This window comes from Phodopus roborovskii, unplaced genomic scaffold, assembly GCF_943737965.1.
Source record: "Phodopus roborovskii unplaced genomic scaffold, PHOROB, whole genome shotgun sequence".
NCBI classification, from domain to species: Eukaryota; Metazoa; Chordata; class Mammalia; order Rodentia; family Cricetidae; genus Phodopus; species Phodopus roborovskii.
In genome coordinates this window covers 4187473-4205335 of record NW_026126517.1, presented here as the reverse complement: position 1 = coordinate 4205335, position 17863 = coordinate 4187473, and the positions used below count along the sequence as shown (strand labels likewise).

The 17863-nt window shown below is 38.6% G+C and overlaps 1 protein-coding gene across 1 annotated transcript in view; it reads left to right on the top strand.

Moving 5' to 3' along the window:
- Dpy19l2 (dpy-19 like 2) overlaps window positions 1–17863 on the top strand; it is a 119534-nt gene that overhangs the window by 49043 nt on the left and 52628 nt on the right. The window contains exons 8-9 of the mRNA XM_051197168.1: window positions 6479–6570; window positions 8626–8725. Of these exons, the coding sequence (XP_051053125.1) occupies window positions 6479–6570; window positions 8626–8725 (192 nt within the window). The remainder of the gene's footprint in view (window positions 1–6478; window positions 6571–8625; window positions 8726–17863) is intronic.

Below are 17863 nucleotides of genomic sequence, written 5' to 3'. Positions count from 1 at the left end.
ATCCCCCCCACATCAATTACACATTTAGGGCAACGTCATCCAGGTGGGGTCATGTAGATCTTTCAGGTCATTTGAAATGAGGACTAGGACTTCTCTCCTGTGTCTAGGTTAAGGCAGTATCTCTCCATGGGGATATGTCCGCAAAGTCTATTTGTGCACCAGGGATACATCCAGTTTCCACTGTCTGAGGTCCCTTAGACTGCTCAGTCCTTCTTGCTGAGACACATATTCAGGGGGGCCTGAGTCAGTCCCATGCTAGTTTTCCAGCTATCAATCTGGGGGCCCTTTGCTCCTCCTTGTTCAGGTCAGCTGTCTCTATGTATTTCTACGAACTTGTCTTGTCCTCTCCTTCTGCATCTGGATTCTAGTTCGACTCAGTGTTTAGGTATGGGTTTTTGCTTCTATTTCCAATAGGTATTAGATGAGGGCTCCATGTGTAAGTCAGTTGTTGATCTCACTATCTAGGAAGGGCATTTGTGGTAGCCTTTCCACAGTTGCTCAAATTGTTAGTTGGCGGCAGTCTTGTAGGTTTCTAGACCTTTCTTTAGGTTCAGTTTTCTCTTCAAACCAATGGTGGATCCCTCTTTTATGTTTCTCTCTCTCTCTCTCTCTCTCTCTCTCTCTCTCTCTCTCTCTCTCTCTCTCTCTCTCTCTCTCTCTTCTGTCTTCTATTCCTACCCTGACTCAATATTCCTAGTCGCACATGCTTTCCTCTCCTCCCCTTCTCTTTCTCCTACTTCTCTCTCCATTCATTGCCCCCACTTCCCATGTGCTCCGGGGGACTTGTCCCTTCCCCCTTCTGTGAGGGAACTTATATGAATCTCTCAGAATACACCTTGTATCCTAGTTTCTCTGGTGGTGTGAATTATAGGGTGGTGATCCTTTGCTCTAGGTCTAAAATCCATATATGAGCGAGTACATACCACGTTCCTCTTTTTGTGACTGGGTTACCTTGTTCAGGATGGCTTCTTCAAGTGCCATCAACTTGCCTGCGAATTTCAAGATACCATTATTTTTTTCAGCTGAGTAGTATTTCATTGTGTAGATGTGCCACATCTTCTTTATCCATTCTTCAATTCAGGGGCATCTTGGTTGCTTCCAGGTTCTTGATATTACAAATTGTGCTGCTATGAACATAGTTGAACATGTGTCTTTGTTGCATGGATGTGGATAATTTGGGTATATGCCTAAGAGGGGGATTGCTGGGTGCTGTGGTAAACTAATTCCCATTTTCCTGAGGAACCGCCATACTGATCTCCAAAATGGCTGTACAAGTTTGCACTCCCACCAGCAGTGGAGGAGTGTTCCCCTTTCTCCACATCCTCTCCAGCATGAGTCCTCATTGGTGTTTCTAATTTTAGCCATTCTTGAAGAAGTAAGATGGTATCTCAAAGTTGATTTGCATTTCCCTGATAGCTAAGAATGTTGAGCACTTTCTTAAATGTTTTTCAGCCTTTTTGATTTCCTCTATTGAGAATTCTTTCTTCAGTTCTGTAGCCCATTTTTTCCATAGGGTTATTTGGTGTTTTGTTGACTAGTTTCTTAAGTTCTTTGTATATTTTGGAGATCAGCCCTTTGTCGGATATAGGATTGGTGAAAATCTTTTCCCAGTCTGTGGACTGCCATTTGGTCTTGTCCACTGTGTCCTTTGCCTTACAGAAGCTTCTAAGTTTGAAGAGGTCCCATTTATTAATTGTTGACTTCAGTGTCTGTGCTCCTGGAGTTATGTTCAGGAAGCGGTCTCCTATACAAATTTGTTCAAGGGTACCTCCTACTAAGAGGTTCATTGTGGCTGGATTGATGTTGAGGGCTTTGATCCATTTAGACTTAAATTTTGTGCATGGCAATAGAAAAGGTTCTGTCTGCAGTCTTCTACACATTATCATCCAGTTGTGCCAGCACCATTTGTTGAAGATGCTGTTCTCGCCCCATTGTATTCTTTTAGCTGTTTTGTCGAAAATCCAGTGTTCATAGGTGTGTGGGTTAATATCAGGATTTACAATTCGATTCCATTGGTGTATCTGTCTATTTTTGTACCAATACCAGGCTGTTTTCAGAACTATAGCTCTGTAGTAGAGGTTAAAGTTGGAGATGGTGATGCCTCCTGAAGTTCTTTTATTGTGTTGTTTTGGCTATCCTGGATCTTTTGCTTTCCCTATAAAGTTGATTATTATTTTTTCAAGGTCAGTGAAGTGTTGTGGCGGTGGTATTTTAATGGGGATTGCATTGAATCTGTAGATTGCTTTTGGCAAATTGCCATTTTTACTATGTTTATACTATCTATCCAAGAGTATGGGAGATCTTCCCATTTTCTGGTATCTTCTTTAATTTCTTTCTTTAGAGCCACAAAGTTCTTATAATAAGGGTCTTTCCCTTGCTTTAAGTGTTACAGCAAGATACTTTATGTTGTTTGTGGCTATTGTAAAGAGTGATGCTTCTGTGATTTGTTTCTCGCCTTTTTGTCGTCTGAATAAAGTAGGGCTACTGATTTTTTTGAGTTTATCTTGTATCCTGCTAGTTTGCTGAAGGTGTTCATTAGTTGTAGGAGTTCCCTGGTAGAGTTTATTGGGTCACTTATGTAAACTATCATATCATCTGCAAATAAAGACACTTTGACTTCTTCCTTTCCAATTTCGATCCCCTTGATCTCCTTTTGTTTTCTTATAAGTTTAGCTAGAACTTCAAGTACAATATTGAAGAGATATGGAGAGAGAGAAGGCAGCCTTGCCATGTTCCTGAGTTTAGAGGAATTGCCTTAAGCTTCTCTCCATTCAGTTTGATGTTGGCTGTTGGTTTGCTGTATATTGCTCTTATTATGTTTAGGTATGTTCCTGTTATCCCTTATCTCTCCAAGACCTTTATCATGAAATGGTGCTGAATTTTGTCGAAGGCTTTTTCAGCTTCTAGGGAGATGATCATGTGGTTTTTCTTTTTCAGTTTGTTTATTTGGTGGATCACATTGATAGATTTTTATATGTTCAACCATCCCTGCAATACAGGGATAAAACCTACTTGGTCATGGTGGATGATTTCTCTGATGTATTCTTGAATTTGTTTTGACAGTATTTTGTTGAGCATTTGAGTATTGATGTTCATGAGGGATATTGTACTGTAGGTTCTTTCTTTATTGTGTCTTTGAGGCTTGTGTACCAAGGTGATTGTGGCCTTGTAAAAAGAGTGTCGCAATGAACCTTCTGTTTCTATTGTTTGGAACAATTTCAGGAATATTGGTACTAGTTCTTCCTTGAATGTCTGGTAGAATTCTGAACTGAAGCCATGTGGCTCTGGGCTTTTTTTGGTTGGAAGGCTTTCGATGACTGCTTCTATTTCATTGTGGGTTATAGGTCTATTTAAGTTATTTGTCTGTTCTTGATTTAATTTTGGTAAGTGATAGTTATCCAGAAATTTGTCCATTTCTGTTTTCAATTTTTGTGGAATATGGATTTTCGAAGTATGACCTGAAAATTGTCTGGATTTCCTCTGTGTCTGTTGTTATGTTCCCTTTTGTTTCTGATTTAATTTGCATGTTCTCTCTCTGCTTTTTTGTTAGGTTGTATAAAGGTTTGTCTTTGTTGATTTTCTCAAAAAACTAACTCTTCGTTGCATTGATTTTTTTGTATTGTTTTCCTGGTTTCTTTTTTGTTGATTTCAGCCCTCAAGTTGATTATTTCCTGGCGTCTACACCTCTGGGGTGAGTTTGCTTCATTTTGTTCTAAGGTTTTCAATTGTGCTGTTAATTCTCTTATGTGACTATCCTCTGTTTTCTTCATATGGGCACATAGTGTAATGAACTTCCCTTATAACACTGCTTTCAATGTGTCACATAAGTTAGGGTATGTTGTGTTCTCATTCTCGTTGAATTTTAGGAAGTCCTTAATTTCTTCCTTTATTTCTTTTTTGACCCAGGTGTGGTGCAATTGCACATTGTTCATTTTCCATGAGTTTGTAGGTTCTGCGATCTGTGTTGTTGTTAAATTCCAATTTTAAAGCATGGTGGTCTGATAAGATACAGGGGACTATTCCAATTCTCTTGTATCTGTTGAGGTTTGTTATGTTACCTAGTATGTGGTCGATTTTAGATAAGGTTCCATGTGGGGCAGAGAAGAAGTTATATTCTTTTGTGTTTGGATGGAATGCTCTATAGATGTCTGTTAACCTCAATTGAGACATAACTTCTGTGAGTTCTTTTGTTTCTTTGTTAAGTTTCTGATTTGTGGTCCTGTCTAGTGTTGAGAGTGGTGTATTGAAGTCTCCCACTATAAGTGTGTGAGGTTTTATGTGAACTTTGAGCTTTAGTAGCGTTTCTTTTACGAATGTGGGTGCCTTTGTATTTTGGGCATAGATGTTCAGAACTGAGATTTCGTGCTGATGGATTTCTCCTGTGATGAATACAAAATGACCGTCTTCATCTCTTTTGATTAATTTTCGTTTGAAGTCTAACTTGTTAGGAATTAGGATAGCCACACCTGCTTGTTTCTTGGGTTCATTTGATTGGAAGATCTTTTCCCAACCCTTTACCCTGAGGTAATGTCTATCTTTGAAACTCAGATGTTTTTCTTGTATGCAGCAGAATGATGGATTCTGTCTTCATATCCATTCTGTTAGCCTATGTCTTTTCATAGGTGAGTTAAGACCAATAATGTTGAGGGTATGTAAAGACCATTGATTGTTGATGTTTGTTTGTTTTAGATTTGTTGTTGGCAGTGGTATTGTGAACTTATTTGCCCTGCTTTACCCTTGGTTTCTGGTGTAGTTAGATTATCCATTGTCTACATTTTTGTGGGCATAGTTACCTTCCTTGGGTTGGAGTTTTCCTCCCAATACTTTCTGTAGGGCTGGATTTGTAGATACGTATTGGGAAAATCTGGTTTTGTCATTACATAACTTGTTTTGTCCATCTATAATGATTGAGTGTTTTGCTGGGTATAGTAGCCTGGGCTGGTATCTGTGGTGTCTTAGTTCTTGTAGAACATCTATCCAGGAACTTCTGGCCTTGAGGGTTTCCATGGAGAAGTCAGGTGTAATTTTGATAGGTCTGCCTTTATATGTTTACCTGCCCTTTTTCCTTCGCTGCTCTTAATATTCTTTCTTTATTCTGTATGCTAGGTGTTTTTATTATTATATGTTGAGGTACCTTTTTTCTTTGGTCCAGCCTATTTGGAGTTCGGTATGCTTCTTGTACTTTCATGGGCATGTCCTCCTTCAGATCGGGGAAGTTTTCCTCAATGACTTTGTTGAATATGTTTTCTGCACCTTTGAGCTTGGCTTCCTCATCTTCCTCTGTGCCTATTATTCTTAGGTTTGGCCTTTTCATGGTGTCCCTCATTTTCCAGATGTTTTGTGTTAAGGATTTGTTGGATTTATGATTTTCATTGTTCTATGAATCTATTTCCTCTAGTTCATCTTCTGCACCTGAGATTCTCTCTTCCATCTCTTGAATTCTTTTGGTTATACTTGTGTCTGTAGTTCCTGATCTTTTCCCCAGTTTTTCTATTTCTAGCATTCCTTTGGTTTGTGTTGCCTTTATTTTCTCTATTTCAGTTTTCAAGTCTTGAACCTTTTCCTTCACCTGCTTATTTGTTTTTTCTTGGCTTTCTGTACTTTCTTTACTTTCCTTAAGAAATTTGTTCATTTCTTCTACTTTTTTGTTTGTTTTTTTTCTACCATTTCTTTAAGGGATTTTTTTTTCACATCTTCTTTGATAGCCTCTATCATTTTTATGAGGGTAATTTTTAAGTCATTCCCTTCTGCTTCCTCTGCTTTGCTGTTGTGTTCCGGGGCAGTTGGTGTAGATTCCCTAGATTCTGGGTGTGTCATGCTTGTCTTTATGTTGTTAGGTGTTGTCTTTTATTGCCATTTTTCCATAGCTTCTTCCAGTAGGTGTTGGTGGGGTCTCCCCCTCTGTCTATGGTACTTCCCCGGTGGGCTTATGTGGATCCAAAGTTTGATGTCTGTAGCTCTGGGTGGTCCAAGTTCTCTAGGAGGTCTCTCCAAAGGCAGGGGCCCGGGATGGGGATCAGTGATCAGGCTCCAGCAAAAGACTGGCGATGGGGGTCAAAGATGTTCCTTGTGCCTATAGGCAAATAGACTGGGTCTAGTACTCTCCAGCTGAGGTCTCTTTAGCAGAAGCTCTGGATGAGGGTCAAGGATCCTGCAGGCAGCAACTCAGAGTGGTCCTGCAGAGATAGGTGGATCTCTGGGAGGGGCCCAGGACTCTAGTAGAGGACAGGAGGTGGGGTTCAGAGACCAAGCAGGTGGAAATTACGGGTGGTCCCACGTGGATAGGCAGGTCTCCTGTGTTCAGAATAGTGCATTCTTTAATGACCATGAGAATGTCAGAGAACTAGAAGCTATCCCAGATAGTGAGAAATAGGATCTAATGAGCCTAGTATTAAAACTCCTTAAGTAAGGCAATCCCTGAGTTTAAGTGAGTAACATTTTAATGTAAAATAATGCAAACTGTGTTTTTTTGTTTCAGGCCACCCGTGTGATGTGGACACCACCTCTCCGGGAAAGTTTTTCCTATCCATTCCTTGTACTTCAGATGTATGTTTTAACTACTATCCTCAGGTAATTTCATTGATAAAAAAAAAAAAAAGCTAAATAAATTACGTTTTTTAAATTTTGCTTTAATCTAAGTCATAATTATCAAATTTAAGCTATGTTTTACAACATTTTAAAAAATGAATTAATTAATAAGATAATCACAACATAAACTTACAATATTTTTAACATTGAAAATGTTAGCCTGCAGGTTCTAGGTTTAAAAGAAAGATTTATTTAGGTTTCTTTTGTGTGAATAAGAATTTTTCCCACACATGTGTACATTCACTTTGTATATTCCCAATGCCTACGGAGGCCAAAAGTGTGTCAGATCCTCTGGAAATAGAGCTGCAGATGGCTGTGAGTCACCATGTGAGTGCTGAGAATTGACTCTTGGTCCTCTATAAATGCCATGTGTATGTGTCCAGTCCTATTCAAAAGGTTTTTTTTTTTTTTTTTTTTTTTTTTTTTTTTTGGTGAAATAAGCAGGTACTTTTTCAAAGCTAACATACTCCAGCTCCTTTTTTCCCAAACTGAGACTTTGAAAGATTAACATAGTGCCATGAAAGGGGCTCCATTTGTAAATGGATTTGAGAAGTTGTAAATTTTGTATTCCCAATTTCTGAATGATGTTTCTAATAGTTAAGCTAATTTCAAATTAATTGTCTTGGACATACTCTTGTGTGAATTAAGTTTTGAGCTTTTTAGAAATGTAGGAAGTCCAAGAAATAAAAAGAGTAGAATACTATAAATAACTTTGTTATATGCATACATTTCACAGAATTCATTTGTCACTGAATGAGATCAGATTTATGTCTTCTAAACTCACAGGGACTAACCATAGTTTACTTGGCTCTGGCAGGTTCTAACTTTTATGGAAATCCTTACTCCCTTCTCCCTTCTCTCCCGTTTTCTTTCTAAAATTGTACACCATGTATTTAAAAGCACCCAGAGAAGTAAAAATTATGCAATATTCAAATATTTGACCATGGAATACTTAGCACACACCTAAGAAAACAATTAAGGCACACATTTGCTGGCAACTAAATAAAGGTGACATGTGCACCTGAGCTGCCTGCAGATCTTGAGAACAGGCTGTCTCCTGGTGTGTCAGCAACTGTGGGTTCAAAATGACTTTGGGAATCTGTTCCCAGTACATGTTTCAATGATTATTCATTAAATTGTATACTTAGAAATATTATAGAGATGATGTTTGTTCATTTGAAATAATATTAGCTAACTAATTGGTGGGTAGGGAGAGTCACACAGTGAAATGTGCTAGTCAGGACATTTTAAGGTAAAGGACCTTGAAAGCATGGACTCTTATTTAACTCAAGTCAATTTTGTCTGAATAAATACAAGAATATCAAATGCTTAGGTGGTCTCTGTGCTTTGCTTGGGACATGGGGCTTGAAAATAAGGATCCCTCACACCCCAGGTTGTGCAAAACGTGAAGCTGCAACCACAGAGCTGGTTTGTCCTTTGAATAGATGTCTACATTAACTTTTTCATACTTTAAGAGACGCTACACTTTGTTTGGTGAAAAGTATTGGTTTCCAAAGTCATACTGTTGCATAATACACAATCCGAACTCCAACTACCCCAGTTGGGCTGTTCTTGGCTTTGCTGTTTTAAAGTGTTGGTTCACTCATTGGCAGTGTGTGTCCTCCTCACTGTTTTCTGAATCACGTGAGTGAGCAGGTGTGGGAAGGACTTCTCTGTGTACTGAGGGACACCCTGACGAGCTCAGGATCAGTGTCAGGTCCTGAGCTTTGTCTGGTGGATTAAAATTGAATGACAGACATGTTTTTATAAGGAACTAAAGCTGCATTTAAATAATTTAATTTACTGAAAAAATTGGTACAATACTCTTTATAAATGTGTTTTTGTTTTATTTACGCATTTTATTGTTCAAGCATTTTAAGTAATTTTAATAAGTTGATTTTCAAAATTATATTTTGTTGTATTATATAAAAGGTAAGGAGATCAGTTAGGTTTTTATGTTTAACAAGGACTCCTTTGTTTCTGAGTTACTGGCCATCTTTACCTCAGAACTTACTGGTGTTTCTTCTCTCCATCAAGGACCTCCACCGTTGACAAAAAACACTACATGGCGCTTTGTTTCTCCAATGTCGCTTTTATGCTTCCTTGGCAGTTTGCTCAGTTTATACTTTTTACACAGGTAAGCTGGTTTAAACCAATTCAAGCTGAATATATATGTGCATGATTGTTCCACTAGAGGCTTGCAAAATGATTGCTTCATTTTGTTTTTGAGGTCAGCCTCAAATTCACTCTGCCAACCAAGTAGGCCATGAACTTGTGATATTCCTACCTTCACTTCTCAAGTGCAGGGGTATTAGAGGCAACCACCACACCTAACTGATTTCATGTATGCTTTCAAGGACTATCAAATTAAGGGATGATCATAAAGACTTTATAAATGTTTGTATTTTGTCTCTTTTGTTTGAGGAGCAAAACTTTACCAGGAACTGTAGCTCAAGATTTTCTTTTCCTTCCTTTTCTTCTCTTCCCTTTCCTTTCTCCCCTCACCGCCTCTCTCTTTTAGTTCTCTGAGACAGTTTTCTCTGTGTAGCCCTGGCTGTCCTGGATGGAACTCACTCTGTAGACCAGGCTGGTCTCAAACTCATAGAGAGCCATCTGCCTCTGCCTCCCAAGTGCAGGGATTAAAGATGTGTGCCACCATCACCTGGCCATTTCCCAAGCTTTTATCAAGATCTTGCTTATGTCAGTTGAAGCCATATTCTTTTTCCTGAAATACTTAATTAACATAAAAAAATTAAACCTGTGAAGCAGAGTAAAAAGACAATGTGATGAAGATCTATTACAATAAGAAGACCCACTTAAGTTCTTACCACCAGCAGTGATGCTCTGTCCCAGAAATGGGACATGAATTATGACTTCAGTTCAATAAGAAGAGCGTGTTTAAAGAATTGTTAAAGGGTTATTAGTTCTTATTAGACTTATGTGTAACACAGATCATTCTACAGTCATTGTGTATCCAGGTCAAATAGTATAATATAAATGACTTGTATGTGTGGCATTTGAGTTTGGTGACTCTCTGTTAAAGCATTGAAGTATATAATTACATATTGTATGATTCCGCTTATTTGTCTCTGTGCATATGTGTGACAGTGTATGTTACATGTGTATCTAGTGCTCAACACTGAGTGTCCCTCCCCTGTATATTTTGAGATGATATGTTTTCTCATCCTGGAGCTTACTATGGTCAATGTGCTTAAGTGGTCTGCCTATCTGCCCCTTTCAGCATGCTGATAAACATGGCTTTTATGCTGAGGCACCACAGATATTTTTATCAGCTGAGCTATTTCACATCCCACCTCTGAATTTTGTTTTATTGTGAGCATTTTTAACTTCAAACTTCTCTAGTTGTCACAACTGTCCCAGAGGTTCTGGTAGGTGGTACACTCATTTGATTCTGGGAATCTAGGTTTCTTCCCTGGTTTCTTCAATGGGCATTCATTTTTAAAAAATGTATTGTTACATTTCCAATTATTTGTGTACTTTTGAGGTAATTCTTTCTATTAACTAATAGTTTTATACCATTAGGGTCTGAGAGGAAGCAGAGAACTATTTTATTTATTAAGACTTGTTTTGTGGCTTAAAATGTGGTCAGTTTTAGACAGAATCTAAAAAGAGTGTCTATTTCCTATCTGATGGGTAGAATGTTATAGAAATATCTATTAATTCTATTTGACTTACATTGTAACTAGCTCTAAGGTTTATTCATGTATTTTCATTTTTTAATTTATTTTTATATGTATGGGTGTTTTGTCTATGAAACTCTTCCCTAACAATTGTTTCTTTTCAATTTGCTGTTGTGGAGATGTTCTTCTCAGTAATATTATTTGAGGTTCCAAACACTTCCCAAGTTTCGATGACTTTTGGACATTCTCAATTATAATTTCATTGAATAGGGTGTTCATGATTTTTGGTTTTATCTCAGTTCCTTCTACCCGCTGATTTCTTATTTGTGTCTCTTGAGTGTACCCTAGACTTCTTGGTGGTTTTGCTCATGTTTATTTCATCATCTTGACCTTGTCATCTGTCCTTAAATATCTTTCTGCTTAGTCTTCTTTATTGCTAATATTGTTGAATGGTTGTTGTTATTATTATTATTATTATTATTATTATTATTATTATATTTTCAGCATCTCTCTTTCCTTGATAAAATTTTAAGTGTTTACTTATGATCCTGTTTGTGGAAAATGTAGTATAAGTAATCAGTGAATAGAAGTGAATCAGGGCATGGGGCAAAGGGAAAGAGAGTAGGAATGAAGGGGGAAGTATGTGGTAAACTTGTGAAAATCAATATAGAATTTTGTGGATTAGGTTTAGAGCAAAAGACAGGACTAAGCGCGTCTTCAAATAATATACAAGTGAGAACATGCCAATTGAACACTCAAAATATGTAACTGTACATACTAAGAGAAAATATGTTTAATTAAAATGTTTTAAAAATTTGAACAAGTGCTGGGCCGTGGTAGCACATGCCTTAATCCCAGCACTCAGGAAGCAGAGGCAGGCAAATCTCTGTGAGTTCGAGACCAGCCTGGTCTGCAAGAGCAAGTTCCAGGATAGCCTCCAAAACCACAGAGAAACCCTGTCTCAAAAAACCGAAATAAATAATTTGAACAAGGTATTATATGTATATAACAGAAAATAAAATACACACACAAATAGAAATAAACTGAAATTAGTGATCTTAGATGATGCTTTAGGGGAGCTTATCTTAGTTCTATTGGTGAGGATACCATGATCTTTTCTGTTGTGGCTAGGGTAGGGAGCCTCTGTGTCTCCACAGTCTGTGTGGTTTGAGCTCTGCTTCCCTTGCCCAGATTCAGCAACAGGGTCCTCACCCTGCCGAGTACACCCCATGCTTTCAAAGACTCTCCTGCTCCATGGGGCACTAGCAAAGGTGTGTTTACTGGATGTATGACACCAGGTAGGGCCAGTTCTCTAGTCCTTTCTCTGGAGCAGTGGCTCCATCCTTCTTTGCTTCTGAATTCCCTTGGTTGAGTTCAGCTTCTGCCCAGCTCTATCTTCTCTGGGAGCACCTTGACAGGTCACCTGCTCTCTGCACCATGGTGGGGAAGAGGCCTTATGGGTATTGCAAATCTCCCAGTTTTACACCTCCTGAAAACAGTTTAGACTCTAATTTGGGTTCCCAGAAATACAGGCTGGGTCCCTGAAACTGTGTGGTGTTTGAGTGCTTTGGGAGTTTGCATGAGGTGGCTGGCTCAGAGCCCTATGCCACTCACTCTTCTTCCTCCTTGGAAGGACTCCGCCCCAGGACTGGAACTTGCCTGGTTTGGTGGGGCTGCTGTCACACAGTACTTCCTAGCTCATTAATTCTGCCTCCCCATTCCTTCCCCCCCTCTGTGTGTGTGTGTGTGTGTGTGTGTGTGTGAGTGTGTGTGTGTGTGTGTGTGTGTGTGTGTGTGTGTGTGTGTGTGTGTGTGAGTGTGTGTGTGTGTGTTTGCGCGCACGTGCATGAATTTCTGAAGCTCATCCTCAATTTGGGGCAGTCTGTTTTGTGTATGTTTCTTATCTTTCACCATCTCAGAAAGGTATTCTCTACTCTGCCATCTTCTTGGAAGTAATGAAACACTTATAATTGCAATTTGCCTCATGGATGCTTTTGCATTTGACAATTCTGAACCATGGTGGACTCTTCATCTACACAATTGTACATCTCATTAGCTCCTGGGCTGTTACTTTGTCATGAAGGTGCTTTCTTGACCTCTATACGAGTTTCCACAGAAGAGAAACATCTGAAGTTTCCATCTGGAAAATTGTGTTTCCTGTCCCAGTGCTTCTGAGGAAACTCAAAAAGACCCTTGGTGGACATAAAGAACTCAGATATGCCTCCTTGAAGACAAAACAATGTCATCAGAGCAAAGGTGTTGGGTATTCCTTGCACAGATAGAACTGAACAGAGTGCTTGCCTGTGTGAGTAACATTCTGCCTCATAGCATGCTTGCTGTGTCAGATAGCTGCCGAGTAGTAAAAGAGGCTCAGCATCGACCATACACCCACTGCAGAACTAGGTATCTCCTGAGGCAGGCCTCTGAGTTTTGGTGATGGGAAAATGCACAATTGAGGTTTTCTTACCTGAACAATTTGTGTTTTCTAACCTCTTTGAGAGGCCATATACCAGCTGTTCTATCCCTCTCTACTGTTTCCACAACCAACTACCCTGAAAACGGTCCCCTTTTTATTCACTTTACTGGTTTGTAGTGTTCATGAACCACTGTTTGTTTTTACCTCTAAATTTTGAGAAGTTCTTAGTAGCACTTCTCTTCAAAATAGCCTCCACCCTTCTTCTTCCCCTCCTCCTGAAATGCCAGTGTCATACAATGGGTTATGTACCAGGTGCTCTAACTCTGCTGTACTTTTCTCCATATATTTTCCAGGGTTTGTAATTTTTTGCTTTCCTCAGGATGTTTTAGTCTAACCCATCTTCCAGCACACCTCTTCCTTACTTATCCTGCTTTAAAACTTAGCAATTAGGGTATTCTTTAAAGGATTTACTTATTTCACTTGAACCCTTGAAAACAGTTACAGAAAGTTGTGAGCCATCAGATATGGGTGCTGGGAACTGAACTTCAAACTTCTGGAAAAAAATATCAAGTTCTCTTAACCACTGATGTATCTTTCCAGACCCTCTATTAGATTCCTAATACTAATTACTATAATATTTACTTGTAAAGTTTAAGTTTGGTTCCTTTCTTATGACTTTTAGTTGTTACTTCAAATTTTTAGCCCTACCTATCATGTCTGAGAGAGTATCGAACATAATTTATGTTTGATGATGACAGGTATGTTTTTGATAGTCCTGAAAGATAAGAACATTCTATCTATCTGTCTGTCTGTCTGTCTGTGTATCTATCTGCCTATCTGTCTATCTGTATTTATATACAATGAAAGATAGATACAGATTTACATCTGCATATTTATACATAATATGTACAACTATTTGTAAAATAGGTAGGAAAAGGTACAATGGGGAAATTGTGACACACTGAGCACATCTGGACTTTCATATAACGTTTTCTGATCTGTGGTATAGGAGATTTTTTAATAGATATATTTCAGGAGTCTTTGTTATAATGACTTTTCAATTCCCATGCCTGATTGGTTTTGATGTGTGATTTAGGATTAGCATAAGGCTAAGTTGATGATGATTTTCAGAGAAAAATGAGTTTGTTTCCAACAGGCAAAAGTACAAACAATGTTGAGTTACTCTCACTGAATTAGATGATCCAAAAATGGGTTTTGTTCTCTCTGACAGCTTCTTTCTTTCTGGCTCATTCCTAGAGTTGGACATTTTAGGCCTCATACCAAAGCCTGGGAAAGTAGGATTTATCTATGTCTTGGTGTGCCCCTCTCACAGTCTGCCTGCTTAGCCTGTTATTTTCTTTACCTGTCACACAAGCAGTTGCTTCAGCCATTATTGGAACTGCAATTACTAAAATAACTCAAATATCATGGTGAGAGGGAGAGATTCCCATTATTTCAAGGAATTTATCCTCTTAGTTATTAATTGAATTGCTAATAAGAATAGTAATAATAATAATTAAAGTCCACAAATACCATGCACTCATATATGCCTGTACTTTTGTATGTTTCCCCTGCTACTAATGATTCTAGGCTGGAAAGTTGAATCAAATCATTTTGCTCCTACCATCAGAAATACAACTTTTCCCTTGTATTTGCTTTTTATTTTTCTTTTCTTTTTCTTTTACTTTTTATTTTTATTTTACATATGGATCCCAGTTCCCTTCATACTTCCCACCCTCTCTCCTTCTTTCCCTCTCTTCCCCCTCACATGCATCCCAACCACCCTCCCCTCCCATTGCCCACACTTCACATGTAGGGCAATGCCATCCAGGAGGGGTCATCTAAAACTGTCAAGTCATTTGAAGTAACGACTAGGACTTCTCTCCTGTCTCTAGTTAAGGGAGTATCCCTCCATGGGGGATGTGTCCACAAAGTCCTTTTGTGCACCAGGAATACATCCTGGTTCCACTGTCTGAAGTCCTTTTTATTGCTCAGGCCTTCTAGCTGAGACCCATGTTCAGGGGGTCTGAGTCAGTCCCATGCTGGATTCCCAGCTATCAGTCTGGGGGCCCATTAGCTCCTCCTTGTTCAGGTCAGCTGTCTCTATGTGTTTCTGCAGCCTGGTCTTGTCCTCTCTCTCAGCACCTGGATTCTAGTTCGACTCAGTGTTTAGTTGTGGGTGTTTGCTTCTGTTTCCAACAGGTACTAGATGAGGGCTCCATGATGGAGGATAAGTTAGTTGTTGATCTCACTATCTGGGAAGGGCATTTATGGTAGCCTTTCCATAGTTGCTCAAATTGTTAGTTGGAGTCAGTCTTATAGGTCTCTAGACATTTCTTTAGATTCATTTTTACCTTCAATCCTATAATGGCTCCCTCTTTTATATTCCCACCCCCCTCCTGTCTTCTATTCATCCCCTGACTCAATCTTCCTATTCCCACATGCTTTGCTCTCCTCCCTTCTCATTCTCCTGGTTCCCTCTCCACTCACTGCCTCCCCTCCCCATGTGCTCTGGAGAAATTGTCCCATCACCCTTCTGTGAGGGACCATATATGATTCTCATTGAATCCACCTTGTATCCTAGTTCCTCTGGTGGTGTGAATTAGAGGCTGATCCTTTGCTCTAGTTCTAACATCCATAAATGAGTGAGTGATTACAAACCATGTTCCTATTTTTTGTGACTGGGTTACCTAATTCAGGATGGTTTCTTCAAGGTCTATCCACTTGACTGTGACTTTCAAGATTCCATTGTTTTTTTTTTTTTCCGCAGAGTAGTATTCCATTGTATAAATGTGCCCCATCTTCTGTATCCATTTTTCAGTTAAGGGGCATCCGGGGGCTTCCAGGTTCTTGCTATTACAAATAATGCTGCTATGAGCATGGATGAGCACATGTCTTTGTTGCATGGATGTGGATCATTTGGGTATATTCCGAAGAGGGTGATTGCCAGATCCTGTGGCAAACTAATTCCCATTTTCCTGAGGAACCGCCATACTGATCTCCAAAATGGCTGTACATGTTTGCACTCCCATCAGCAGCGGAGGAGTGTTCCCCTTTCTCCACATCCTCTCCAGGATGAGTCCTGTTTCTAATTTTAGCCATTCTGGCTGGAGTAAGTTGGTATTTCAAAGTTGTTTTGATTTGCATTTCCCTGATAGCTAAGGATGTTGAGCACTTTCTTAAGTGTCTTTCAGCCTTTTTAATTTGCTCTATTGAGAATTCTCTCTTCAGTTCTGTACCCCATTTTTTAAATAGGGTTATTTGGTGTTTTGTTGACTAGTTTGTTGAGTTCTTTGTAGATTTGTCTTGTTCCTGATTTTAGAGGAATTGACTTAAGCTTCTCTCCATTCAGTTTGATGTTGGCTGTTGGTTTGCTGTATATTGCTCTTATTGTGTTTAGGTATATTTCTGTTATCCCTGATCTCTCCAAGACCTTTCTCATGAAATGGTGTTGAATTTTGTTGAAGGCTTTTTCAGCATCTAGGGAGATGATCATGTGGTTTGTCTTTTTCAGTTTATTTATTTGGTGGATTACGTGGATAGATTTTTGCTTGTTAGGCCATACCTGCAACCAAGGGATGAAGCCTACTTGGTTATGGTGGATGATTTCTCTGATGTATTCTTGGATTCGCTTTGCCAGTATTTTTTTTTAATATTTTTGCATCAATGTTCATAAAGGATATTGATCTGTAGTTTTCTTTCTTAGTTGTGTCTTGTGTGTCTTGTGTACCAAGGTGATTTGGCTTTGTAAAAAGAGTTTGTTAATGAACCTTCTGTTTCCATTGTGTGGAACAATTTGGAATATTGGCATTAGCTTTTCCTTAAATTTCTGGTAGAAATGTGCATTGAAACCATTTGGACCTGGGCTTTTTATTTATTTATTTTTGAATGCTTTTCATGACTGTTTGTATTTTGTTAGGGGTTATAGATCTATTTAAGTTGTTTGTCTTTTCTTGTTTTAGTTTTGGTAAGTGACAGTTATCCAGAAATTTGTTCGTTTCCTTTGAATTTTCAAATTTTGTGAGGTACATGTTTTCACATTATGACCTGAAAATTGTCTGGATTTCCTCTGTGTCTGTTGTTATCTTCCCCTTTCTGTTTCTGATTTTGTTAATTTGCATGTTCTCTCTCTACTTTTTGGTTAGTTTGGATAAAGATTTGTCTATCTTGATGATTTTCTTGAAAAACCAACTCTTTGATTTTCTCGAAAAAACAACTCTTTGTGTCTTGATTTTTTTTGTATTGTTTTACTGGTTTCTATTTGTTGATTTCAGCCTTCTAATTGATTATTTCCTGGCGTCTACCCCTCTGGGATGAGTTTGATTATTTTTGTTCTAAGGCTTTCAGTTGTGCTGTTATTTCTCTAATGTTATTATGCTCTGTTTCTTCATATGGACACTTAGTGCAATGAACTTCCCTCATAGCACTGATTTCAAGGTGTCCCATAAGTTCAAGTATGTTTTGTCCTCATTCTCGTTGAATTTTAGGAAGTTTAATTTCTTTCTTTCTTTTTTCCTTGACCCAGGTATGGTGCAATTGCGCATTGTTCAGTTTCCATGAAGTTGTAGGGTTGTCTGCAAATTGTGTTGTTGAATTCCAATTTTAAAGCATAGTGGTCTGATAAGATACAGGGGACTATTCCAATTCTCTTGTATCTGTTGAGGTTTGTTATGTCGCCTAGTATGTGGTCGATTTTAGATAAGGTTCCATGTGGAGCAGAGAAGTTATATTCTTTTGTGTTTGGATGGAATATTCCATAGATGTCTATTAAACCCAATTGAGACATAACTTTTATTAGTTCTTTTATTTCTTTGTTAAGTTTCTGACTGATGGTCCTGTGTAGTGGTGAGAGTGGTGTGTTGAAGTCTCCCACTATAAGTGTGTGACATTTATGTGAGCTTTGAGATTTAGTAGCATTTCTTTTACGAATGTGGGTGCCTTTGTATTTGGGGCATAGATTTTTCAGAATTGAGACTTTGTGTTGATGGATTTCTCCTGCAATGAATATGAAATGACCATCTTCGTCTCTTTTGATTAATTTTGGTTTGAAGTCTAACTTGTTAGATATTAGGATAGCCACATAGGATAACCCTATGTCTTTTTATAGGTGAGTTAAGACCGTTAATGTGAGGTTGAGTAAGAACCATTGATTGTTAATACTTCTTTGTTTTAGATTTGTTCTTGGCAGTATATGAGTATATTTTTCCTGCTTTACCCT